The sequence below is a fragment of the Notamacropus eugenii genome, chromosome 1 (genome assembly GCF_028372415.1).
Source record: "Notamacropus eugenii isolate mMacEug1 chromosome 1, mMacEug1.pri_v2, whole genome shotgun sequence".
Lineage (NCBI taxonomy): Eukaryota > Metazoa > Chordata > Mammalia > Diprotodontia > Macropodidae > Notamacropus > Notamacropus eugenii.
This window is the reverse complement of record NC_092872.1, coordinates 202097176-202123687: the sequence shown is the minus strand read 5'-3', so window position 1 is coordinate 202123687 and position 26512 is coordinate 202097176. Positions and strand designations below refer to the sequence as shown.

Sequence of the window (26512 nt, the reverse complement as noted above, 5' to 3'; positions counted from 1 at the left end):
AATATTTGATTTTTTCATGACAGTATGAGAATATTTTAAAAACTTGACTGTTTGCTAGGTTTTTCCTTGCTTATTTTGGACATAATAATTTAGAAATATTAGGAGCATAATAATGTAATTATTTGGGTTTTTTTTTAGTAGTTTTACTCCATTTTCCTACAAGATAGTTTAAGGTTAAACACAACAAAGTGTGATAGTTAAGGATAAAAACACAACAGAGATAGGGACTATCTAAAGAAATCTGAGGGAGTAGATGTGAACCAGGCACTCAAGATTAAGATGATTTTCAAAATTAGACTGTTTGGGTTTAAGTTTTTGTATAATTAAGACAAAATAAAAGAGTATGTGATTTTTAAAAAATTTTGGCAAAACAAAGTTTTATTCTTCTGTAAATACAAACTTTTCTCTAGAATTGACCTCGTGCAGGAATTTTTTGGGTAGCTGCCTATGTAAGGGACTTGTAGTAATCAAACCTATGTACAGTCAAGAGTACCTTCAACTATAGTTTTGCAAAAGATACAGAAAGTCACAAAAGATAATTATTCTCTCTATTTTTTATATAAAGGCAAAAAATATAACATTAAATCAGAACTCATTGAAACTTTTGCACTTGGTTGCATGCTAGATTCTTAAAATCAAAATAAAACACAACAAACTCTTTGTTATATCCCCTAAATATAGGGGCTATCCCTATATATATTGTTATATCCCCTATATAAAGAGGATAGGGAGTTCTGATTAATCATATTTAGCTTGATAGGATATTTTTACATGTACTATTCAGAATTATAAGGATTTTTAAAAAAACAATTAGGATATAATTAAGTACAATTAACATTAATATTATGTCAAAAACATGGAACCAAGCTGTGATCAATTTATGAGACGTGTCCCTATTTTTTTTTCGTTCCCTAAGGTCATCATTATGACCATCAATGATCATCATGTGGTTGATGCTAAAAGACCTAGTGAGTAGATAATTCTGTTAAACAGAAATGCCTACATCACAGTATTTATCGAACTATTTTTTTCCCCTACGAACAGGATGTTATAGGAAGTTACTGCTGGGTGTGTATGTGAAATGGACTTGCTTGGTGTTAGGTAGCTGTAAGTTAGACACTGGTGTACGTAACCACTCATGTTTTGCACTTGAGGTGCTATTTAAGATGATACAAGTTTTTAGCTGACTGTTTGGCCTCGACCATCTGCTGGTGTGATTAAGCCAGCCTGATTCACAGGTGCAGCCTGAAGTGTTTGAGACTGAGCAGCTGTAGGTTACACTGACAAAGGAATGTGATAGCAAGGATAATTGACAAGACTGACAAAAAGATGTTGCCATTAAAACAGATTTTCAGCACCTTAAGTGACCATTGCATTGATCGACTAATCAGGAAAACCACAGAAAAGGCCTGACTCCTTGCATTTTTGGTCACCAGGTTATACCCATGCAGCCAAATTGATTCCCTGAAAATTTTTGGATTGTTTGAAAATACATCCTGTATTATTTTATCCCCCTTTTTCCTGCATAGATGAAATGAGCCAGTGAAACCATTGTTCATTGTAAAGATTTGGAATTGGTATAGGAATCATGTGTCTTCCTTTTTGGAGGAACCTCAGAGCAGTTTACCTTCAGGCTTGAATATTATGTAATTTTCCCCCCCTCATTATCACATTAAGGACATTTAAAGTTGTTTTGATGTTTAATTATTAGAGAAGGCCATGTAGTATAATCTAGTTTAATTATTAGAGAAGGTGACTGAGTATAAGAAATGCCTGCCTAGTAGAATTTTATTTCAAAATCTCAGTTTCTTTCAGAGAGAATAATACATCTTTTAAGAAGCATACTTGTTGTATCAAGGATTGTGGTGTCAGAGTCCAAATACGGCGATAGCAGTATAATTACTGAAGAAAAGACTGTTATTAAAAGAATCTTTACATATGTCTTCAAAACAATTTAAAAAGCACGCTTACCAAATACTTATTTAAAAATGCTCAGATAGTCAATAAGCATTTGTTAAGCACTTACGGGTATTGGAGAGACAAGGGAAAAAAATGAAATAATTTCTGATGTAAAAAAGTTTATGACTCGTGAGTTGATTTCAATGTTATGGGACAGGGGAGGGGAACCTGGGGCCTGGAGTCCAGTTTGGGTTCAGTCAAAGGGCTGTACTTGAGGATATAGAGGACCACCTATGGCCTGGAGGCTGCAGGTTCTCCACCCCTGTGTCAGTTCCTCCACAAGTGCAGATCTCTACCAAGTTCTAGGGACCTCAGTAGAGTGTCCATGATCTTTTGGAGCTCCTGTGGCCAAAAAATTCATCTCTCTCTAGTGAGTCTAGTGATGAACTTTGTAACTAGGCTGATCCTTGGATGATAATTCATTTCCAGGCATGTACTTGAGGGTTTACTGCTTTCATAGGACCTTCTGGAGCTTAAGTAAGGCTGGCATGGTCTTTGAAGACCCTGAATTATCTTTACTCCATGATGAGATATTTATACAATCAGTTTCAGAACTAATGTTTGCTAATTAAGACAATTCCTTAATAATAAAAGTTCTCAGTCATTGAATTAGACTCCACTGGCATGTTTATGTTCAGGGATCTGTGATTTTGGTGGTGTGGGCTTAGGGAATTAGGAAACTTCTCTGAAAACTATCCTGGCCAAAAAATTTGTTGCTAGGTCATATGGTGCTGAACCTCTATAAATTTAGGCTGGACTTTGAGTGATAAGACTTGCAGTCCACCACTGGGACTATTTATGAAGCCTTTCTTGTTTCAGAAGACCTGTTAGAACCTATATTCCTTTGGCACAGTCCTCAGGAGCCAAGCATCATTTGTGTGCCATGATGAGACATTGGAGCAGTAATTTTAATGGAAATTCCTCTCTCCTATAACAAAGGTCAAATTCTCGTTGGGATTTTGACTATGTATACAAATTCAACAGTCTTGAATGATTTAAACAATTCTTACAGAAAACTATAATTGAACAGAGGAGATATTTATGACTGATGGCGCAAAGACAACAAATCTGTCCTCTTTTGCAGAAATAACAATGTTCAGATTTGTGTTCATAATGTGGAACAGGTTTCATTGATTGCCCAGTTTATTTTTAAATCAGTGTTGTAGCCCCAAATGTTGGGGGCATTCTTAGGTCTTTTTCTAGCTATTCAATAGTTTATGATTTCATATCTTAACTAGCTTCCTCTCTCTCTCTCTCTCTCTCTCTCTCTCTCTCTCTCTCTCTCTCTCTCTCATTGAATAAGCCTGTGATGTCATTACCATCTTTCCTGCCAGGAAATCATGATTACTGTATATGCTTTTTAGTGGAACAGATTCTTTTGGACTCAAACTTGCAACTTCATTCACTGATTTCTGAAATGTATCTAGTTAAAGAGACTGGAAAGTTCAGAGTTCATTTTTTAGTTTTTGAAAGGATGACTGAAAAAAACCCCATGTTCTTCTTTTATCATGAGCTAGGTATCTTAATAGGTTACTCATCAGCAAACAAGGAAACATTCTTCCTTGTTTGTTTCACCTAGTTATCTGAAAGTGATTTTTTAAAATTACTTCCAGTTTTTGTTGAAGTGATTAGTATTTCCAGAGTCTTAATTTTAAAGGACATAATTAACAGCAGCTAAAGTTGGCTGTCTAACCACCAAGGAATGATGCTGAAAGTACTGAAATATCAGACCTTTGCGCTTTTTAGGGTACCACTGAAGGCAAGAAAACACATCAGGTTTTCATTTTTAACTTACTTCTAGGTCACTGTAGTTACCACTAGACAACAAAGGCCAGGGAAAGGGTTTGTTTTATTTTTTGTTCATGAATAAGATAGCTCCAAAATCCATACTGAGATCCCAGTTGCGTTTCATTGGTTAATGAACTGATTATTCAGACAACTTTTTTCCAACTGGGATATTAACTTGGTAGGAAAATATACCCAGATTTATAATTGTGAATTTCTTGGTGATATCCACCAGACTTTTTCTTTTAAAAATGTGGTACACTATTATTTATTTGAAATTTGTTGCATAATTAAAATTTTGTTTTGCTGTTTCATGAGAAAGCCCACTGATGCAGTTAGAGTAAACAAATGGGGGTTAGTTTTCTTTTTGAAGTCTTCTCTACTAATCACACAGCAGAGATAATTTGTAGATTTTCCCCCTGTGGAGGCAGACATTGCTAAGTCCCTAGGGGGAATTAGTGGGACAAGTTGGTTTATTATACTTCACAGGGACAAAACCCGGCTGATTAGTTTGAATGCATCTTTAATCATGTGCCTCCCTGGTCAGTAAGATATTTGTGCTGTGCTGTGCTGTGTGCTTCCTTCCTCTTTCTCTTACTGTATGGTGACCTGTGAACATACGAAGATAACGGGTATATCTTGAAAGTGCGTGATTAACTCACTAAGAATGAGTTTTCCTTAAGTACAAAAGGGTTTTCATGTACTGCATGAAATTTCATTGTACATTAGTGCAATTTAAAAATGACTTAGTTATGAATTTTGCCAAACACAGAAGCATTGGTGATAGTACTGGGAGTTTGAGAACTTGATCCAGAAGCAGAGATTTGTGGTTTTTTGTTTTTGTTTTTGTTTTGCATCAATTGAAGAAAAAGAGTTGGCAGGCACCGACTTCTAGCAGACATAAATCTGTAAGTTTTGACTTAATTACCCTGGGAGAGTTCAAAGGGCAGCGTGGAATGTTGGAAGAGCATTGGGCAGAGAGTCAGGAGAGCATAGAATTTCAAGCTGCAAGAGACATTAAACATCATTCAGTCTGACCTCCTTGTTTTATAGTAGAAACCAACCAATCAATCAATCAACAGGTTTTTATTACGCTCCTGCTATGTCCCAGGCATCGTGCTATGTGCTGGAATTTGAGGTTCAGTGACTTGCCCAAGCACCCTCAGTTAGCAGAGCTGGGATATGTGCCCATATTCAATGGTCTGTCCATTCCATTCTGCTGCCCCCATTAGTGATTTTCCTAGTCCCAGGTCTATGACTAACTAGACTTGTGGGACCTCACGTTAGCCCTTCTGGACTTCATCTGTAAAATGTGGGCGTTGGAATAGAAAATCCCTTTAGCCCTTCCCAGCCTTAACATTCTCTGATTTTGGCTATTAACTACTAGGTTTTTCCCCTCCCCCCTTTCTGCTGAGTGTAGTAGACAATCTGAGTGTCCTTAGGGTAGAATATAAATACTAAAATGCAGGATTGCCCAAGAAGGTGTAAAAGTATACTGTAGAGGCAGTCACAGCAGCCCATACACTTATTAGATGTAAGTGCATGTTTCACTTTATAGGTCAGGAAAAACCATATATAATATTGGTGCTAGATGACTGAACCAACCCTTACCATCACAGGCCAGCCATGTAATGTCAGATTTTTATTATATATAATTGTTATGTTTCAAGGGCTGTTTTGGCCTATGGTGTAAATATAAAATATATGCATTTAAGAAGCTGAGGTTTAGGAGGATTTTTACTACGGAACCTAAAAACAAATACCTAATTCACACATCCCTGTTGATGCAAAAAGTATCGATGAACTGGCTTACACAGGTACATAAGGACATTAATTGCTATTATGTATACTATTTCTTCAACTTGTTCATTATTATTTTATTGGTTAAGAGGACATGATTTTGATCTACCAGATGCCTTATCATCATTCATTTTAAGTTTCATATCATATGAGAGGAGGCATGGCTTAGTGGAGATGGAAATAGCTTTGGGACCAGGAAGACCCAAGTTCAAAAGTTTCACCTCTGACACACATTGGCTGTGTGACTTTGGGCAAATCCATTACAATCTCAAATGCTCTGGTCAACTCTTGGGGTGTGTGGGGGGTACCTATCTGCCTCATCTTTACTTTCCTTATATTAATGAAGTCACAGGTCTAGTGTATGGGGAAGTAGAGTACAAGATGGAGAGAACGTGAGATTTGGAGTCGCCTCTGACGCTGATCAGCTCATGGGCAAGATGTTTATTAATGTCTCTGAAGAATCTTAAAAATATTACTTACAAAGTCACCTTAGTTGTTGTGATCTGCAGTGGAGGAGGGGATTTCTATACTGATGAAATCATAATTCACTGATGTAAATTTATACTATATTTTCTCCAATTAAATGCATTCAGAATGCCTTTTCCTCACTATAGTACTATTAACCTGGGGAAAGCAGAACTGTAAAAGATGCTTATATGACTCATTTCAAACACACTGCCATTTTCTTGGTATATTTTCATTTTAAATAGGGTTATCAGTCAGTCAATATTTGAGAACCTACTATGTGGAAGGTTTCTTTTTTAACCTATCATTGAAAATAGTTGATGCTTTTACAATTCTCTGACTTTTAAACCAACTTGCTTTTTCATAAAGCAAAAAAGTCACTTTATACTGTGCCCATGACTTAGTTGTGAATCATGTTCTTTAGTTAGAAGAAGGAGCTAGTTAAAAAATCTGTTCTGTTTCTTGCCAGCTGTACTTTAATTCGATGGGGGCCCCCTGGATTTTTGTGTGGACTGACTAGAAGAATTGCTATAAATATTTGAAGAATGAAAGAGTTTATAGTGGAGCATTAGGCTGCTAATGAAGGAAAAGAAACCAGGGTTAAGCTTAACGTACAATTATTTTTCTGGATCCTTCGAGTACTAAAAATTCCACATTAATCTGATTTATTTCAGGAAGAAGGCATTGCAAAATAATCAAATGCTTCCTTTCTTTTGGTATCTTACTTCTCAAAAGCCAGTGAACTTTGACATCTGAGGGAAAACCTCATAAGAAAAACACATAGTTTTTGTAGATTTGCATGTTCCTTGTGGGAGGATCATGTTTAGGGTAATCTCTGTTCACTGGGTCAGAATCTGACCATTGTGGGCCTAAATCTGTGTAAATGAATGAACTGTGGTTCTGGCACTGTGATTTGGTGAGGCACTCACCTCACTAAGAATTCAGGGTTTGATTTTCCCTGTTTCCATGGTGCTTTAGAGTCATGTGTGGAAGGAAAGATGTAGGGTTTGGATTTGGTAGGGAAAAGAAAGAGTTTATAGTTAATGTCCCTGATGTCGTTGCTGTGGTCCTGTGCTATAGGGTTCCTCTCTTTTAACTAAAACGTATTTCCTGGGCCTGCTATTTTACCTATGTGAGCTGGGGGTGAGTCCTAGTTTTCCCCTCTGTAAAATAAGTGTTTTGATCTAGCTCATCTTGCAAGGCCCCTACCTATGCTCAATCTGTCATCCTAGAGAAACTCAAATGTTTTAGCTTGCTATAACTTTAAATTGAGTCATCAATTCCAGGTTGTGGGGGGAAGTTAACATTTTGATTACTATTTCTACTTCCTTGATCATATTTTGTTCTGTGCCCCACCCTCCCACATCCCAAGAAATATTACTGCCTTTAAAGTTGTAAGTGGAGTATGTTTCACATATGCAATGGATACATATAAATGTCTGTTTTGCATGAACAGATTTTATGGGTACAGTTTAGATGGTATTTGAAATTTTACTCTAGGGCAATGGCTTCCTGCCAGGAGTTCCAAAGGAATTCTTTCAACCTGGTCCTTAAATCATCCCTTGGGTGCCAACACAAAGGTATGCATTGCTAGGGTCTATATAGACATCCCTTGCCAGTATGGTCAGAGCACAATTTATAGTGATCATGCCCAATTGATTTACACACCAAGAAGATACTTTGCATGATGAGTAGGAAGTAGATTGGTTTCATTCGTTAAATCCTACATTTAGTCATTTTTTACTGAAGATTCCAGAACATTTTGTGCAAGGTGCTACCTAAGTATGTTATTAGTAAGCAAACCCAGCTCCGTAGTAACTGAAGTCAAGTGAGAGAACGCCTGTGTGAATTTCATTAATTCAAGGAATAGGATTCTGTATATACATAAATGATAATATTGAGACCATTCATTCTTCTAGCCTGGCAGATTTGTAAAAATTATCCATTTCATACTGTCAGTGGCCTCTCCTCTAAGTATCGATGCCTTTATTGGTCAAGAGAAGAAGAAGGATTTATAAATAGAAAATAAATGAAGTTCCTAAAATGGTGGTGCTTCTTTGTACTCTTGAGGCCCCTGGGCCCTAGTGATAAGTAGTAATTAAGTACCCTTTGATCAGCCTTTGAGATATGCAGTAGCAAAGGACATCTGAAACCCAGTCAAAGGGTTTTCTTTGGAAAAAAATCAGTTCAACTGTCATTTGCTTTTTTGTACATAAAGCCAAATAAATAACTGGTGAGACACCTAATGTTCCGAATGTATATACGTCAAGAGATAAAAAAGAAAATATATAACCTATATAAATAAATAACCTACGTAAAACTTCCCATTTATACCATATTTCAAGAGCTTTGGTGAAGTAGGGGTGTTTTGAATGTTGAAGATTCCAGCTTCCTAATTTTGAGGATGAGGAATGAGGAGAATGCTCAGGTACATTGTGCAACCATCCATATAGAACAAGACAAAATTTAGAAAGGAGCTGTTCACCTGCCTCCATCGTTGCTGTTGAGCAAGACCCTGTGTATTTAATATCGGATTTTAGCTGACTCCCACTTACTAATTGGGGTCATGTGCACTGTGGATCACTCATGTTCTTCTCAGTAGCAATAACAAACATTTATTGGTTCTTCAATATGAATGTGGGAGGAAGGGGACATAGGAAGAGAGCAGCAAATAAGGGAAGGGTCTGTGGGGTACAGCGAAGAATGTCTCAGCCCATACTTTCAAGGAACCTGTTTCTATTCATGAGACAAGATATAAAAAGATTAAAAAGTTAAGTAAAGAACAACACAAAATAATATTAAAAGCAGCATCACGTAGCATTCGCTAATGATTGCATCATCACACAGCTCCTCAGGATAAAACTGTGAAAACCATTTGGTGATGGTGGGTATGGGAGTGGGGGACTCAATGGTGTTAGAATAAAACCCTCTACTCTTAATCTGTATCTTATTAGTACAAATGGAGGACTTGAAACTCAGTGGGTTAAATGTCTTTATTTTTATTGAGATAATATTCAAGTTTGTCTAATCAAAAGGCTATGACTATTTTTGTTGGGGGAAGTTTCAAAAATAATTGGTGGGATGATCATCTGTTACTTAGGGCATGACTTTAGCAGAAAGTTGAATAAACTGATTACCTTTTGATTTTGTATTTAGTAGGCGTTGTTATATAAAATAACCTCAGAGATCTCAGTTGCAGTTGTGTGTTATATCACCACACATGAATCGTATGTCATATAAAATATTCTTATGCCTCTTAGAATCCCTGGCTTCCTTCAAGTCTATGCTGAAAAGCTATCTTCTCCAAGAACCCTTTGCTTGTTCCCTTAGCTACTATTGCTTTCTTCCCTGAAGTATCTGTTTACTAGTTCCTACCTACTAGTACCTTCTCCCCATTGTATCTATTCTCTGTATAAGTTGAAAGAATCTTAAGTACATGGTATCTTCTCCATTAGAATATAAACTCCTTGAGTGTGGAGACGAGTTTTTCGTTTCCTTTGTATCCACTGCCTTTAGCGCAGTGCTCACACATGATGCTTGTTCGATTGATTGATACTTGAACTCAAAATGTCTTTCTGGCAATAAAGTAAAAATAAAGCTTGGAAACAAGTTTTTTGATGCTTAATCAAATGCTTACCTAGGGATGATTCTCTTTTGTTATGTTGAGTAGAGTTTTGAAAATTTTTTCCTAAGGTAAATACCACACAATTGCTTTTCATTTTAAAATGTTTCATAAATACTAAGCCATTTATAAGTGAGTTACATATTTCTTTTTGCTAGAGAATTTTCAATATAGTTGATGAAAAAATCTTTTTTTTAATGATTATTTTTGGCAACAGGAGCACCATATTGGACCCATACAGAGAAGATGGAAAAACGGTTACATGCTGTCCCAGCAGCTAATACGGTGAAATTTCGTTGTCCTGCTGGAGGAAATCCAGTACCAAGTATGAGATGGTTAAAGAATGGAAAAGAATTCAAGCAGGAGCATCGAATTGGTGGATATAAGGTAATTAATCTTTGTTTTTTATTTGAGCTTTTCCACAACTAACAATTAAAAAATATATATCTATGAGTCTGACTCCTATCATTTTTCATTATTAATGAAGTAAGGATTATAGTTTTATTGATTTGATTCAAATTTCAGACTAAATTCAGGACACTTTTGGGAGTAAATAAGCATTGAAGTGGATTAGAACAGGGAGATTCAGGGACTCCAAAAAGGTGCTGGTTTATACTCCTTGATGAGGATAATGGTAATTGATGACACATAGTGCTGTAAAATTTACAAAATGTGTTTTGGATCTTATTTACTGTACACAAAAGTCAGAGGAGGAAGGAACTGCAAATGCGTTATCCACATTTTGCAGATGAGGATGCTAAGGAGTTAAGTGACTTGGCCAAGGTCATACCCTTATTAATGATTAAGGTCAGGTAAGATTTGAACTTAGCTCTTCCTGGCTCCAAGTCCAGCATACTTTCTCTTTCACCATGCTGCCTTAGCAAAGTAGTAACTCTGACTTAAAAAGAAATGACAGCAACCTCTCTAGACCTTAAATCCAAGGTAAAATGTTAAAATTTTTAAATGATTTATTCAACTTTCAGAAATTCTTGGGATCTAGAAGAAAAAAATAAATGGAGATTTTACTTGTTTATAGCCTGGACTACACAATCACCATTTACATTGTTCCTTATGAGGAGTTTAGTAAGAGAAAGGTCAAAAGTTGAGAGTCTGTTTTCTGTGCAGTTTATAGTCTATAAAATCCTAAACATGGAGCAGAATTTGAGAAATACAAGAATAGTCCTTCTACTATGAATAGTAGGTGAGTTAGGAGGAAGGATTTGAGTCTGAAATTTTTCCAACTTATTAGGAAGTACCAGAGAAGTCAGAATTGATATACTTGTCTTCCATCTTCCGAGATTCTTATGAAATCAGAGTGAGGTGACATGGTTTGCTTTGGGGTGATTAAAATTTGGTGATCCCCTCATCTGAGGTGTTTTCAGATGGATACAATGGGCCAATTTGAAATGTTCACAGTGCATTTGAACCATAAGTGTGCTAATCAGGGTCTCTGCCTAGGTGCCAGATAGTAGTGGTTGATTTGGCCCAAAAGACCTTGCAGAAAAGAATTTTGTTTAGATATTGGCACATATAAGATGGAGAAGGATGTCATTGCTACAGTTCCAACAAAAATGTTTTTTGTTTCAGGATCACAATGGTGATTTCTGCTTCCTGTTGACTTCTTTTTAACTTTTTCTTTAGCTTTTTTTTTTCTGAGAGTTTCTTTTGCTTAAGAGCAGTGGGTAAGTTAAATTTGAGGGCATAGAGGCAAGAGTGGGCATCCATGGATGTAGCTGATGTTGTTAGAGGGTAAATATATTTGTTCCAGGAGAATCCAAAGGTCATTAAGAAGGAAGTATTGGCAAACATTGGGGAATTTTGATTCAGTGGGTATTTAAAATTTTTTTGTTTTTTTAATTTATGGAATAAAACAAGAATTTCCCATAACATAGTACCAGATCTTATTATGGGTATTTATCGAATGCTTATCATGAACCAGCATGGTGTAGCAGAAAGAGAGCTGATCTTGAAGTCAGGAAGATTTGAGTTGAAGTGTCTCTTCTGATACACATTGGTTGTGTGACCCTAGAGTGCTCTATGAAGCCCTAAGACTGTAAGTGGCCAAGAAGGTGCCAACCTGTATTAGTAAAGTGAGTTTTCTCACTTAGGAATTCCTTATACCAAAGAAATCACAGACATAGTCCCTATCTCTACTATGTGCAAAATTCTGTGCTAGGTTCTAGAGGATTCCAAGGAGAATAAAACACGGTTCCTATTTCTGAAGAACTTATAGGATGCAGTCACAAAATAGAGTCAAAATGCTCAGAGAAGTGTCATAGTCTAGGGAGGGGAGCTTGCTTCTAACTAGAGGGAACCAGAGGCCGTTTTGTACAGGGGGTGGTATTTGTCTGGGTCTTGTAGGTCAAGTGGAATTACATTTGGATACCTGACATTAGAAGTTCCTGAGGGTCCAGAGCTTTTGGACCATAGGTAAAGTGACAGGGAAAGAATGTTCCCATCTTCTAAGAAAACTGTATTATTTGAAGTATGACTCTTCCTAATGGTTTATTAAACTAAGTAACAAACATAGTTAAAGCAGTAGAGGTAACTCCAGTGGTGATACTTGAGTTGCTTGGTAGGGGAGAAGGTTCTTTCTCATTCGTTGAGACCTTTGTAGAAAACATCTGCTTTGTGAAGACATATTCTTCTGGCTTCTATTTCCTCAACTGTCCTTTTTCGGATGGAGCTCCCAGTGGCTGATGTCACCACCACCCAGGGCCAGGACAAGGCATTGATAGACCCCAGGCAAAGTTTGTTTACTGTCCATAGGGAGCCTTGAGCCTTCACTGTATCACATGTGATTTGATTTGCCTGGAGTAAAATACCTATACATCATGGAGAGCAGAATTAAAAATAGGTTATTTGACAGAAGGTCAAAATGAAAAGTGACTTGTTGGTCTTCTTGTGAATTCCATCCTGGGTAATTGCCTACCTCTAGATCTACTCCATTTTTGCTTGTTTATTGGTATCTTCTTATTTTTTTTTATAATCCAAATTGACTTTTAAATACATGTTCTTCCAGAAATATCACTTAAGGAAAAATTTACTTAGGATCTGGACTGAACAAGGTCTCAGAGGCCATTAGGGCAACTTTCTCATTTTGCAGACAGGGAAACTGAGGCTTATAGTGGTTAAGTGACTTGCCTGAGGTCACACTCATAAAAAATTTAGGATTTTTCATTCTTGAGGGCTGAGGGCTCTTTCAAATCAGCAGGCTGAATGTCAGCACAGAGCTAAAAAAAAAAAATAATCACGTAATATATAAACTGCTCCCTTCCCAGTCTCCTCACACAGTCGCTCTTTCTTTTCCATTTTCTCTTAATGAGGAAGGAAAATGTCAGGTTTTCCAAAATGTAAATTTGCAGAAAGCAACTTCTAGAAAGTTTCCGTAAGAAACATTGGTTGTTTCTTTATAAATTTGCTTACTTCATAAACTTTGGTTGAGCACTAGCAGCACAGCTGTGCCTAGCACCTTCCACCTTTTTATGAGTGGGGTAACTTGGCCACCGTCCATCGATTTACAACTTCTTTTGAGATGTTAGAAAAATAAGACCAGCTAAGGAAAAAAAAACCAAAACCCCAAACAAAACCTAGTTTAGAAATATGGCAAGAACCTCCTTTTATTCAAAATAAATAGTGGATGCTTATGTACATATTTTTTTATTTCAGTTGTGTTGACTAAGGAAACAGACCTACCTGTGATTAAGAAACAAAATTCTTTAAAACTCTATGTTCTACCAACGAAGATGTGACTTTAGATGAAACCGTGGGTGGTTTGCAGTGGTGTGGTTGACTTGAGGAACTGCTATCCATGGACATTTTAGTCAATCCCAGACAACAATGTGTAACATAGAGGTAATTTCACCTCTTAGAGTTTCAGTTTCCTCATTTGTAAAATGAGGGCATTGGACTAGATCAGCATCTTTAGCCTGGGAGGTCCCTCAACTTGTATGGGAAAAAAAAATCCCATCCTTATTTTCACTACCTTTAATTGAAACTAACCATTTTCTTGAATTATGACTTGTTTTTAAAAAAAAATCATTATTCTGAGGAGTCATATGTTTCTCTAGCTAAAAGAATCCATGAGACAAAAATGGTTAAGACCCTAATGGTCTTCTTTAATTTCTATCTTTTTCAGCTCTAACACTAGGTGAATAATTGCATTCAAAGCTCGGCAAGTTTTAAATCTTAAATATAAAGCCTTATTTTTTGAGATAATTCTAGTGGTTAGATTCCCAATATGAGTGGAGACTGGCTGACTTCTTTTCTGAGATATTTTAGGGTAGATTCTTAACTCAGGTGTGCTTTGGACTAGACAACCTCTGATGTCTCCTTTAACTCTTATATTCTTTGATTCTAGGTTTCTGTAAAAAAAAAAAAAGAGTGATTGATTGATATAATGTAACAGCAGAAAATGAAGAAATTGTCTGAGTTACTAAACCTTATTTTCCCAGTGTCTTGCTAGGCAATGCCTGAGATAAATGGGAGAAAAGGATTCTCATAAACACCCAAACATACAACTTTTCATTATGCTTAAATACATATTTACACACACACAATCTGTCATGACCTATAAATAAGGTTTTTTATATATAGCCAAACTGTAAGACTTATGTATTTGTTTGGTCCCTCCACATCAGGGTTAAAAAAATGCTTTATTAAAATACTTGAGGTATTCCTTAATAATATAAAACAGCCGGAAACAATTTTTTCCTCTATTTATTTCAGGCACAAGAGAGGAAAATCCAGTCATTATGCCACCTTTTCCTATTAATCACAGTTAAGTCCTATTTATTGCCTTGTGGGCAGATTAATCTGAACTGAATTTTTGAGGTGATTGAAATACTATTCTAAAACCTTTCTAATCAAATTTCATTTTGAATTCAAAAGTGCATAATAAATCTAGAGCTTTAAGGGAAAAAAGTCATCAGTTCTCATATTAACACACTACTTTCTCTTTAGCTTTTTCCGTCTTTCAGTTTTCATCATACATCTAACTGTCTGTGATCATGGAACAAGGGAAGTTAAAAAGATTTCTTTGTTTTCCCATTCTGATTTTACCCTTTCAGACAAATGACACTATTAACACTAGTGATAAGCCTTGACCAACTTTTTGCTTCTCTTTCCCCTCCCCCCTCAGTTCATCCTAGGATTAACTGGGAGCTGAGTTGAAAATTTTAGGATAGTTTCTCGATCTTAAAATCAGAGTGTGAACCAATTAATAGAAAAATAAATTCCACTCATTTGTTTAACATGGCACAATTTTGTAGAGGTTTTCAGAAGTCAGTGCCACACACTTTTCAGAAGTCAATGCCATGCACTTTCTGCCTTTTGAGAAAGAGAGTTGAAGGCTGAGGAAGGTAGCTCTCTATAGAGAGGGCTGGTGTACCGAGTGATTTTCTGATCCACAGTTCCTTACCTAGTCTCTCCTGAAACAACAACAGGGTTGTTTGTCAGATGGAATGAGGCGTTTCCGCCAGTAGTGAGCATCAGGGATCCCCAGAACCAGGCTCTATGTATATACCTGCTAAAAAGCAAACCCACTACAATCAGTCTTACTGTTTAAGCATTAACCTGCATTTGTTTCCACATCTACATTTTGATAAGTTTCCTTGTCCCAACCCTCTTTATACACTATAAGTTCAGGTTGTTTAAACACATTCAAAATGGGAGTAATTTCTATTCTATAGGATTTGTGAGGGTTTTAACTTGAACCTTCTATAAAATGGCTTATTTATGAATGAAGTATCATGGATTGGTGTCAGTTCAATAATACTTTATTTGTTCTAGTGCTGATAGGGGTTGAATTATATCTTGGTTTTTGCCATTCTGACTTAGACAGAGAATTAAAGAATCCTCCAGTTTTATGCTAACACCACATTAGCCTTTGACTCAAAAAAACAGAGGAAGGGAGAGGGGAAGTAAGCAGGCCTAAGACAGTAAGTGACTTCTAGCGTCATTAGAAAACCTCCAGATGAAAAGTGATAGTCATCTGAATGTTTTTGTCCATGTACTGCCAAACATCTGGGTATTTGGAAGCATGAAAATATTTCATGTTGTGTAGATCAAGTAACTGGGAGATTGACTTTTTATCCAGGTGCTTTTATGTTATAGTTCTGCAGTTGTATAGAGGGAATCCAACCTGACATACCATCCAGTCCAGCCTCCTCACAGGATTGTAAGATAGAATCAGAGATCTAAAGCTGAAAGAGACTTTGAATCCAAACTCTGCATTGTACAGATGAAAAAACTGAGACCCAGGGAGGTGAATTGATTTATCACAGAGTTTAACTCTCCTAACAGAGCTGGTTAAGTGACTGTCAGGTCCTTTCAGACTGACTCAGCTATGCCTTATTTTTCTCCAGAGACCCCATTGGTGTGACCAAGAGAAGCAGACGTAGGGAAATAAGCAGAGAAAACCCTGCTTCTGTCTTGGGTTTTGTATGCTAGCTGAAAAGGTGTAGTTTGTCAAATTTTCTATCTGTGTTTGGTTAAGAAGACAAAAATAATTTTTCCCCTCTTTGAATTTCAATATGAAAACGTTGCAAACTTGCTTCTTGAGAGCACTCTTTAAATTCCTGTGCTTCTCAGTCCAGTTCCTCTGGCTGATGAGGAATGAAGATAACATGCCCTAAGGCTTGGAGGGGGTAGGGAGGACCTAGTCGGGACTCGGGTGGATTCTGGGCCTACTGGAGTTGGCCTGCCTGTGGTGAAGGCCTGTAGCAAAGAGGTTACTGCCAGAAGGCTTCCCCGACAGCAACCCCTCCCTGTAGAATGCTTTAAAATGCAGAGGTGTTTTTAAAATGTATCTTACTTATCTTTCATAAGGAATTTAGACCTAAAAAAGGAAGAAGAAGAATTTAGAAAAACCTGCCTAGGCCACATATTTTGTCTTCAAGTTGAAAGAGTTCACACAGCTGGGGCAGTGTGGTTTTAAATGTTGTTGTTTTTAAAATACCTTTGTTTTTCTATTTTCACCCATTAATGAGAACTCCATTCTTTGGGGCCCTTAAGGAATGACCAGTGTAATACTTGCTTGGCAGGAATAATAATCATTGTTTAGGACTTCCAAGGGGATCTATTTGGGAAATGCCATAGCTAACTAAAATCGATACTGGTGATAGGTCAGGGAATCAAAAATCGGGTCACTCAAAGTTAGGAAAGGATCCCTGGTACCGCATGGGGGTACTATTGATTACCTATGAATATCCAACTTTTGTAAATGTACCTATGATCTTATAAGAAATTTATGAGTGTTAACTTAATTGCCATAGTGCTACTGTAGGAAATAAACTCGTGTGTGTGTGTGTGTGTGTGTGTGTGTGTGTGTGTGTGTGTGTGTGTGTGTGTGTGTGTGTTCTAGGAGGGAGGGACTCATGTGGAATGCAATCACACCCAGGGAGAGCTTGATGTAATAATGGATAGCAGGCTACATACAAGCTTACCATATGCTGTGATGTTAAAAAAAGGCAATGATCTACTAAGCTGTATACGCCAAGGTTCAGTGTCTCCGGCTGAGGAAAATAATATTCCCTCCCTTAGCAGTTTGGGTTCAACTCCATTTGGAATACATGATGCCAAATTTGGATCTAAGTGCAAGAAAGACATTGACAGTTTGGATGGAGTCCAGGGAAGGGCACTAGGGATGATTAAAGGCTTAGGGGAGTGACATTTGAGTGAGGGCTCAAAGAACTGAACATTTACAGCATGGCTAAATGATGGATTACATGACTTGGTGACGTAGCGCCTATGGCTTCATCACTGAACTATGCCCCATGCAATCGACTCTGGAGGCTGGGGGAACCCCTTTCAGGGAGGAGAATTCTGACTGTAGTCTCTGAAACCTTTTAGAGCTGTATCTCTCCTGCTCCCCTTTCCCAAAGAACGGTACTTTATAGCAAAGAATTTTTTTAAAAAGAAGGAAAAAATAATTTTTTTTTTAGTAAAATCTATGAATACATCAGTATAATTGACCTTATATGTAATGTTCAACATGGATGATCCCCTTCTCCTCCACAACCACTGTAGTGGAAGGAGATAGCTTCTTTTGTCTCTTCTTTGAAGCAAACGTTGTTCTTTATTATCTTTCAAGATTCATTTTTGATTGTTTTCATGACTGTGGTTTCTTCCATTTACATTGTTGCAGTCCTACTTGGCTCTGCATATTTTACTTTGCATCAGTTCATAGATGTCCTTCTATGCTTCTCAGTGGTTTTTGTTTTTCATTGTTGAGTTGTTTTAGTTGTAGTTGACTCTTTGTGACCCGCTTTGGGGTTTTCTTGCCAAAGATACAGGATTGGCTTTTCATTTCTTCCTCCAGCTCATTTTACAGTTGAGTAAGTGAGGCAAACCTGTTTGTTAAGTGACTTGCCCCAGGTCATAAGCTAGTAAGTGAGGTCAGATTTGAACTCAGGAAGATGAGTCTTTCTGACTCCAGGCTCAGCTTTCTATCTGCTGCGCCACCTAGCTGCCCACTCATTACTGATCATGTTCATTATTTCTTTTAGTACAGCAATATTCCATTACATTCACTTATCACAATTTGTTTAGACATTCCTCAGGCAGTAGACATGTACTTTGTTTCCAGGTCTTGGCTACCACAAAAAAATGTGCTGGCATAAATATTCTAATATATATGGAGACTTTTACTTTATTAGTCACCTCCTGGGGGAGGGGAGGTATATGCTTAGCAATATGGGTCAAAGGTTATGAATATTTTGCCAGTTAATTTTTGTAATTACAAATTGATTTCTAGAATTGTACTAATTCACAATTCCACCAATAATCCATGAGGGTGTCCATATTGCCAAATTGCTGGCAGATGGGGTGGGAAGTGAAAACTCAGGATTATTTCTCTCATTATTAATGACTTGAAGCTTTCTTTCCTATGATTGCTGGCAATATGAAATTCTTTTCTTGAGAATTGTTTGCTCAGATCTTTTGACTTCTTGTCTAATTAAGGATTAGCTTTTTTATCATATATTTCTGTTCCTTGTCCATATATCTTGAATGCTGAACTCTTATTAAAGGTACTTGATACAAGTATTTCTTTTCCCCCAGGCAACTGCTTAAAGAGAGAGCTTTAAATTTTATTTTTATCTTTAAATATGAACTATTGCTTGCTTGGTTAAGAATTCATCTCTTACCCAAAGCTGTAAAAGGTATATTTCTCTTTCATTTTTTTATGGTATGGTCAGATACACATTTTTAATTTTTTATGGAATAGGGGGTAACGGGTTGGTCTAGGCCCAATTTCTCTCAGATTGCTTTCCAGATTGTCCAGTCCTTATCAATAGGGAGGTTTTTTCTGAGTAATATATATTTTCAATTTTTTGAGTTCCATTGTTTCTGATTCTCCTCCATTGATTCAATTTTCTATGTTTTTAACCAGTTCCAAATGACTTTGATGCCTGTTGCTTTCTAAAGGAGTTTGGGGTCCTCACTTCATTCCTACCTTTCTTCACAATCTTCTTTGATAATCTAAAGCTTTTGTTATTCTAAATGAATTTTATTATTATTTTACCTAGTTTTATGAAGCGTACCTTTACTAATTGATTGATATATAATTAAATCTACAAATTAACTTTGAGAATATTTTTATTATATTGGCACAGCCCACCTATGGACTCTGAATATTCCTCCAGGTATTTCACTTTAAGTTTTGAATAGAAATCCTCCTAACTTACTTTAACTTAAGCTTCTTGTCTGTTTAATATCTTTGGGAGCATATAAGCAGATGGTTTTGAACCTTAAAGTACTTGGGGGCTTAGTTTTCCCATATTTGGAATTCAAGGTATCTCTTACACGTAACAGATATCTAAAAGTATATGGTGAATTTAATTCATCTATTTCATTAGCAGGGAGGGTAAAACTCACTCCCCCAAATGGGCTTTACAGAGTCTTAAAGAAGCCAGTTGGAAGTTGGAGATGATTAGTAGGAAGGTCAACAATGATTTGTTAAAGTGTAATTGTTGGTGACCTCAGGACCCATAAGGACAATCTCTGAAGAGATCCTGCAGTAAAACTAAGAACTGTTTAGCATAACCCGGGGCCTAAGTCCAAGGTATCCAGACTTGAAGGGAGCTTTTATTTAGATAGATCCCAGTGACATCATAAGAGTAATAGAGTCAGAGTGTTTAGTTATTAATTTATTATTTTATTCATTCAGCAATTATTTATGTCCTTCCCTTGCTCTCTGAATCTTGCAGTCCTAAACCTCTTGGTATTTATAGGCATCCACACAGAGAAGTATAATGTGAGAACCGTAATGGGAAAGTCCAATAAAAGGAGCCTAGGGTACGTAGGAGATTTAGAGAAGGAGCAGATCTCTTTAGGCTTAAGGGACATAGAGAAATCATCATGAAGAAGATGGCATTTGAGATGGGACTGGAAAGATGTGAAAATCTAGTGATGAGCATTCTTAATAGAAGGAATGCATGAGCAACCCTCGCCCAGGCTAGAAATGACGTTAATGAAAACTGGGTGTGAAATACATGAGAGAGACTAATAATGATAACAGTAGTAGTAGTAACCCACTTTTATTGATCATGTTAATGCGAGATTAGGCTAGAGAATTTGGTTCATGTCTATTATGGTCAGGCTCTATCATAACATATTTATCTAGTGCATAACCTATGAGCCCATTTTACCATTCTGCATTGCAAATCTGCCAAGTATCTGTTCTTGGCATCCTAGACACATGCCCTTTGGCTTAATCATGAAACATTTACATGAGTTAAAATGCCTACCCCTTTTGTGGCTCTGAGTCATTGAATGATAGAATGATTCTAAAGTTGTGTCAGTTCCCAGTGAACACTTGTTATTCGTGCTAATGATTATCCTTTAGCTGCCACATTTCTGCACACTTGATTCGAAAGTAAGCATAACATTTAAAATCCTCCATATCTCCTTCCTTCCTTCCTTCCTTCCTTCCTTCCTTCCTTCCTTCCTTCCTTCCTTCCTTCTTTCCTTCCTTCCTTCCTTCCTTCCTTCCTTCCTTCCTTCCTTCCTTCCTTCCTTCCTTCCTTCCTTCCTTCCTTCTTTTCTTCCTTCCTTCCCTCCTTCCTTTGATATAACATGCAATGGGGCAGGAAGGTGGTACAGTGGATAGAGCACCAGTGTAGGAGTCAAGAGGACCTGAGTTCAAATCTTACCTCAGACACTTGATACTCACTAGCTGTGTGATCTTGGGCAAGTCACTTAACCCCAATTGCCTCATCCTGGGTTATCTCTAGTCATCCTGATGAATAGCTGGTCACTAGATTCAGATGGCTCTGGAGGAAAAGTGAGGCTAGTGACCTACACAGCCCTCCCTCACTCAAAACAAAAACAAAGTCAAGTGCAAGTCTTGTCATTATTTCTCTGATGGCATGGTCTTCTTCCAATGAAGTATGAATACACATAATAAGCACTACTAAGAATTTTAATAACTTTTATTCTCATTATTTTAGGTACGAAATCAGCACTGGAGTCTTATCATGGAGAGTGTAGTTCCATCTGACAAAGGGAATTATACGTGTGTAGTTGAAAATGAATATGGATCCATCAACCACACATACCATCTTGATGTGGTTGGTAAGTACAATACCACTTGAATGGATAACTCTGTATCATTCTTGTATCTCTTCTTTGAGACCAAGCTTTTTCTTTATTATCTTTTAAGATTCTGAAATTTCTGTTGTTTTTATGGTTGTTGTTCTTTTCATTTACATTGTTGCAATCCTTCTTGGCTCTTCCTATTTTACTTTGCCTCTGTTTATAGAACTCTTTCCATGCTTCTCAGTGTTGATCATGTTCATTATTTCTTTCAATAAAGCAATGTTCCATCACATTCACTCATCACAATTTGTTTAGACATTCCCCAATCAAAAGACATCTATTTTGTTTCCAGGTCTTGGCTACCACAAAAAAATGCTGACATAAATATTTTAATGGAGTATTTTATATAGAACCTTTCATTTTATCTAGTCTGATTAATTTAAAAGTATGAAGGATGCTTAGTTTTATGCATGGTTTAAAGAAAGATGATTAGTTTTTACTACTTCCAAATATAGCATCTTATTTGAGAAGATTACTTCGATTTTTTGGACAATTCCCTATTCCCAGATTAGTCAGATTTTATGTGCCACATGGACTATTCTTAACTCCCATATGTCATCTAGTGTAAGGTGAGTGTAGAGTAAAAGGTACTGACAGTTTGGAAAGTGATATTAACTAGATAAATGTTACCGGATGTCAGTAATAGTACAGAAGTAAAGGGTATAGTACACTGTGAAATAAAAGAAGTAACCACAGAAGGAAATATCACCTGTGTTTGAGTAAAGGGAAGATACTGTAGTAGCAGCTGATGGATGAGGTTGCCACTGAAATTCCCTCCACTAACTCTAGGACTAAAGTTATTTTAGAACATGATTGGTAATCTTGCCTACCATCAGAAAGGAGCAACTAGGGATTGCTCATTTAGAACTAAGGAACCTTGGACAAAATCTTGTTCAACTTTTTTATTCTATAGATGAGGAAACCATTGTCCTAGAAGGTGAGTGACCTGACCAAGAAGTGACAGACCTGCAAGTCACGTATAGATTGATTCCTGGTCACTGCCCATCTCACTGCACAAAGTCTGCTGTGATGGTTAACATTGCTTTCCATGAATGGAGGCAATTGCCTCATCTTGTAGGAGGACTCCAAACTTGTTAGAAATAGCTTGGAAGACTGAGGCGTTAGTATGCAAAGGATCTTAGACTTTGTAAAGGATGCAGCATTCAATGCTATTCAATTCTTAGGTTGCGTTATTAAATATTTGCTTTTCTCTTCTCCAACTACTTACCCTTGCAATTTGCTTGAAGTGAAGCACACTTTTATATGTTGGTACCATAGCCCATAGTATGGTTCCCTAAAATTTTGGTAATAATAACTGCTATTTATATTGCATTTTAAAATTTGCAAAGCCCTCAACATTATCCCATATGAACTTCATGACCACTCTGTGAGGTAGGGACTATGGGCATTATTATTCCCAAGCTGTGTATGAGAAAACTGAGGCTCAGAGAGGTTGACTAACTTACCTATAATTGCATAGCTATTAAGTGTCAGAGAGAGGGTACAAATATAGTTACTTGTGATTCCCAATCCATCTGCCTCTCATTAACTAACATCCTTGTGGAATAATTCTGATGAAGACACCTTGCAGGTTAAATGAAGATTAAACAGAAATTACTTTAATTTTGCTATTGTTGAAAACTCTGAAAATCAAATTGGTGTGACTAAAATGTATGACTACAAGTTTCTATCTTGAGAAGTACAGTCTAGTGATCAGTTTCATCTTGAATAACCCGTCAGTGTCCTAATTATCAGAGGTAGAAGGTATAGGAAACTGGGCTTCTATCAATAACAAGGACACGCTTTAGGATTTTGTGGTTGTTTTACAATTAAAATTAAGATAGCAGCTTGTCTTCTGTTTGCTTCAGAGAAAGAAAAAAGTTTGGCTATTTTTGGGTTCTGGCTAGTGAGTTATGCTTAATTGAGGATTTTGGTTTTTTAACCATGCTCAGCAGTAGGCAGTTGATAAATATTTACTAAACCTAACTATCCATGGAGTGATCCCATAGTAAATAATCCAAAGTACACCCCCTGCTATTTGGAAAGCCCACCTCATAGAACACTGGGACCTTGTGATCAGAGACTAATTGGAAAATGAAGCTGAAAGACATAGTTTTAGACACACCAGAAAATCCCTCGCAATGCTCAAGGCCTGAGAGCCTACTGTTACCGTTTGTTTGGCGAATTGAAGTGAAATTGTAGTGCATAGTGTTGGTTTCTATGGTCAGACAGATGTGGCTTGTGTTTGCAAAGTGGGTAATGCATCAATACAAAATGCTGTCCAGGTGTATTCTGACCTCCCACCCCCACCCCAACACATATCAACCAACATATACACATGCTTGAGTTTCATCATGTGGAAGTGTTACCTGTGGTTTGTATTAGTTTTAAAAAAAGGGGGTGGGGTAGGCTACAGTTAGCCTCCATTAGTTATAGTTAGTTTTTTTTACTTGGCTGCTCTGAGACTTAATGTGAAATGTCACTTGTTTTCACATGAATTTGACCACTTGGGTATTGATAGGGGAACAAATTTTTGAAACACAGGCTCTCTCCCCCAGAGATCTGTGTAGCACTTGGCTTATTGATATTTAATATTTAATCCCAAATTTAATATTTAATTTGGTATTTAATTTTGACAAGCTGAAAGAGGAACAACCAGCATTTAATTAGATTACCCCAGGGCATATGACTTAGAGCTTATTTTGGCATAAAGAATGAAGTAAAATAAATAAATAATTAGAAAATTTGGGAATTATACCACTTTGGATTCTAATAACATATGCTGGGTGTGAAAATCAAGTGTTTATTTCTCATGTACATTAAGTTCATAGGTGGTTTGTAATAACAACCATTTAAAAAAATTGAACTGTATCACAGGAGCCAAATATTCATTGGACAGCAACTCTTTAAAATTGTACTTTCTCATGAACCTGCCAGTCCTTGGTTAATTGAAATCAAGGCTAGTCGTGGGAGTTACCAGTTAATGTTACCCTGTTCACTTCAGCCATTGTGTAAACTTCATTGCCAAGTTTTAGGTTGAATTATTTTGTAAAATGTTCAAAGGGTTTTTTTCCTCCATCTTTTTACATAAAATTCTGGCAGCTGTTTCATGATAGGCTGAGAAATTTCTTCTTGTTTTAGGGTTTATATTTATTTGGGCTGCTGAATAAGGGGGTCGTTCACTTCAGTTAATCCACAGCAATCTGTCTTGTTGAAAAGAGCATGTGATTCTGTGGCATAATTCTGTGCTGTAATGTAGAGGGAGTTGTGAGTCTATGGAGTAAAGTAGAGAAAGGGTCTGATGATGTCACAAACTTGGGAGATGTCCCAGCTAAACATGGGCCAATAATGACACAATGCTGGTTGGGAATATCCATTAAAACTCAACTCAAATAATTTTCCAAACCTTGAACCTTCTTTGCATGTAGAAGCCAAATGTCACTGGAGTATAAGACGTTTTCAGTAAAGATGGAGGTGTGAAATACTCTCATCTTTGCTCAAAACCCTAGTAATTGCTTTGAGAGGCACTAATAAAATAAGGATTGAGTCAGCTAAATATTCTCATCTAGACTTTCAGAATTGGCAGGCAGTCATCTGAGTATCTCAGCAAGTGGGAACACAAAGGATTCAGTTCAAACAGCCAATTACCAGTGGTCCCCTCTGCCCATGTGGATAGAGCCCAAATTTAATACATCCCCATGTTGGGATGGCTTTTTCAGCTACCTCTCTGCTTCACAAAGGGTCAAGTCCCTTTCCCAGTGAAAATGACAGCCGGTTTTCAGCCATGGTCCTTAAGTTTTGTTTTTGTTGCTATGATACTGAGATTTGCTGTTCAGTTATCATGTGCCATCAGAATGGGTGAGATCTTTTTATTGAATTTCTTCCTTGGAAAAGCATTTACATCAGCACCATATACTGTAAAAGCTGTGTAATTTAAGTGACATTCTCCTATCCTGGAATTAAACGGCCTGTCATTGTTGAAAACAAGGGATCAGTTTGTAAGAATTATTTTTAATAGACTCACTTGAGACTCGTTAAAATGGACACCATCACTTTATTCAGCCATTTTCTTATAAAAGGAAATTATTGTGAGTCCAGGTTTTAGAAATTATGATAATTTAGAAGTTCTTAGAAATAATTATAGTCTGAAGTGGCAGATCATTCCTGTAGCCAGACAGCTAATGTATTGTACAATCTACATGGAGAGTCAGGAACCCTAGGTTCTAGGTTGTTGGTCTCTGTCACTAACATAGCAGTAGTAATAATAATAATAATAATATTTATTAATATTATTATATAATAATATTATATTAATATTGTTATCTAATATTAATGTTATTAATGTTAGATAACATATAGTCCTTTACTATGTTCTAGGTACTGTGCCATTTTCTTTACAATTATTATCTCATTTGAAACTCATAAAAACCCTGAGAGGTAGGTGCTATAATCCCCATTATGCAGATGAGGAAACTGAGGCAAATAGGGGGCAAGTGACTTGTCAAGTTTACTACATAGCTGGTAAGTGTTGGTGGCTGGATTTGAACTCATCTTCCTGAGTTCCTGGTCAGCACACTATCCATTGTGCTATACCTTGAACAAGTAATTTAATTTCTTTAGGGCTGATTTTCCTCATCGTTAAAAAAAAAATCAGCAAGATGGATCAGTGGATGATGGGATCCATTTGCACCCTAAAATTCTATGATCATGTAAGTTTTACAAGGCAGTTTTATAGCAATTGCTAGATTCAATCAAAGGAGCCGCAATAACTGGATTTCACATTCATGGGTTGTATTATAGTTATCTATGAACATCTTTATTTTCGCCCTTACTAGACTAGAATCTCTTTGAGACTATGGACCATAACTTGTGTCACTAGTGTGGAGCATAGTGTATAATATGTAGTGGGTTCTGAGTGACTTCACTGGAGATTCCTTCTTGCTCCCAGGCTTTGTCCTACCATATCACCTAGTTACCTGGATTTTCTTAGCGAAAAATGTATATTCATCCTTGAAACTCCATGCTACTGCTGGTGATTTCCAGCTTCAATTTATATTATATTATATTAAATATATTATGTTATATTATAATTTATATTACATTACATCAATCCTATCATGTATCATATCATATATTATATTGTATCATGTTGTGTTATATTATATCATGTTATAATATTATGTTATTGCTAATTCAAGATGGATTTGACTCCTTAAGATAGACGATACCATTTTAAAACTACAAGGAATTTAGAAGATCTAATCCCTACATCTTGTGCTATAG

The 26512-nt window shown here is 36.7% G+C and overlaps 1 protein-coding gene across 10 annotated transcripts in view; it reads left to right on the top strand.

The window, feature by feature from the left end:
- The window catches only part of FGFR2 (fibroblast growth factor receptor 2), a 115673-nt gene that overhangs the window by 36052 nt on the left and 53109 nt on the right, over window positions 1-26512 (top strand). For all 10 annotated transcript variants that reach the window (XM_072624321.1, XM_072624328.1, XM_072624335.1 and 7 more), the window contains 2 exons: window positions 9849-10018; window positions 21082-21205. In XM_072624321.1, the coding sequence (XP_072480422.1) occupies window positions 9849-10018; window positions 21082-21205 (294 nt within the window). The remainder of the gene's footprint in view (window positions 1-9848; window positions 10019-21081; window positions 21206-26512) is intronic.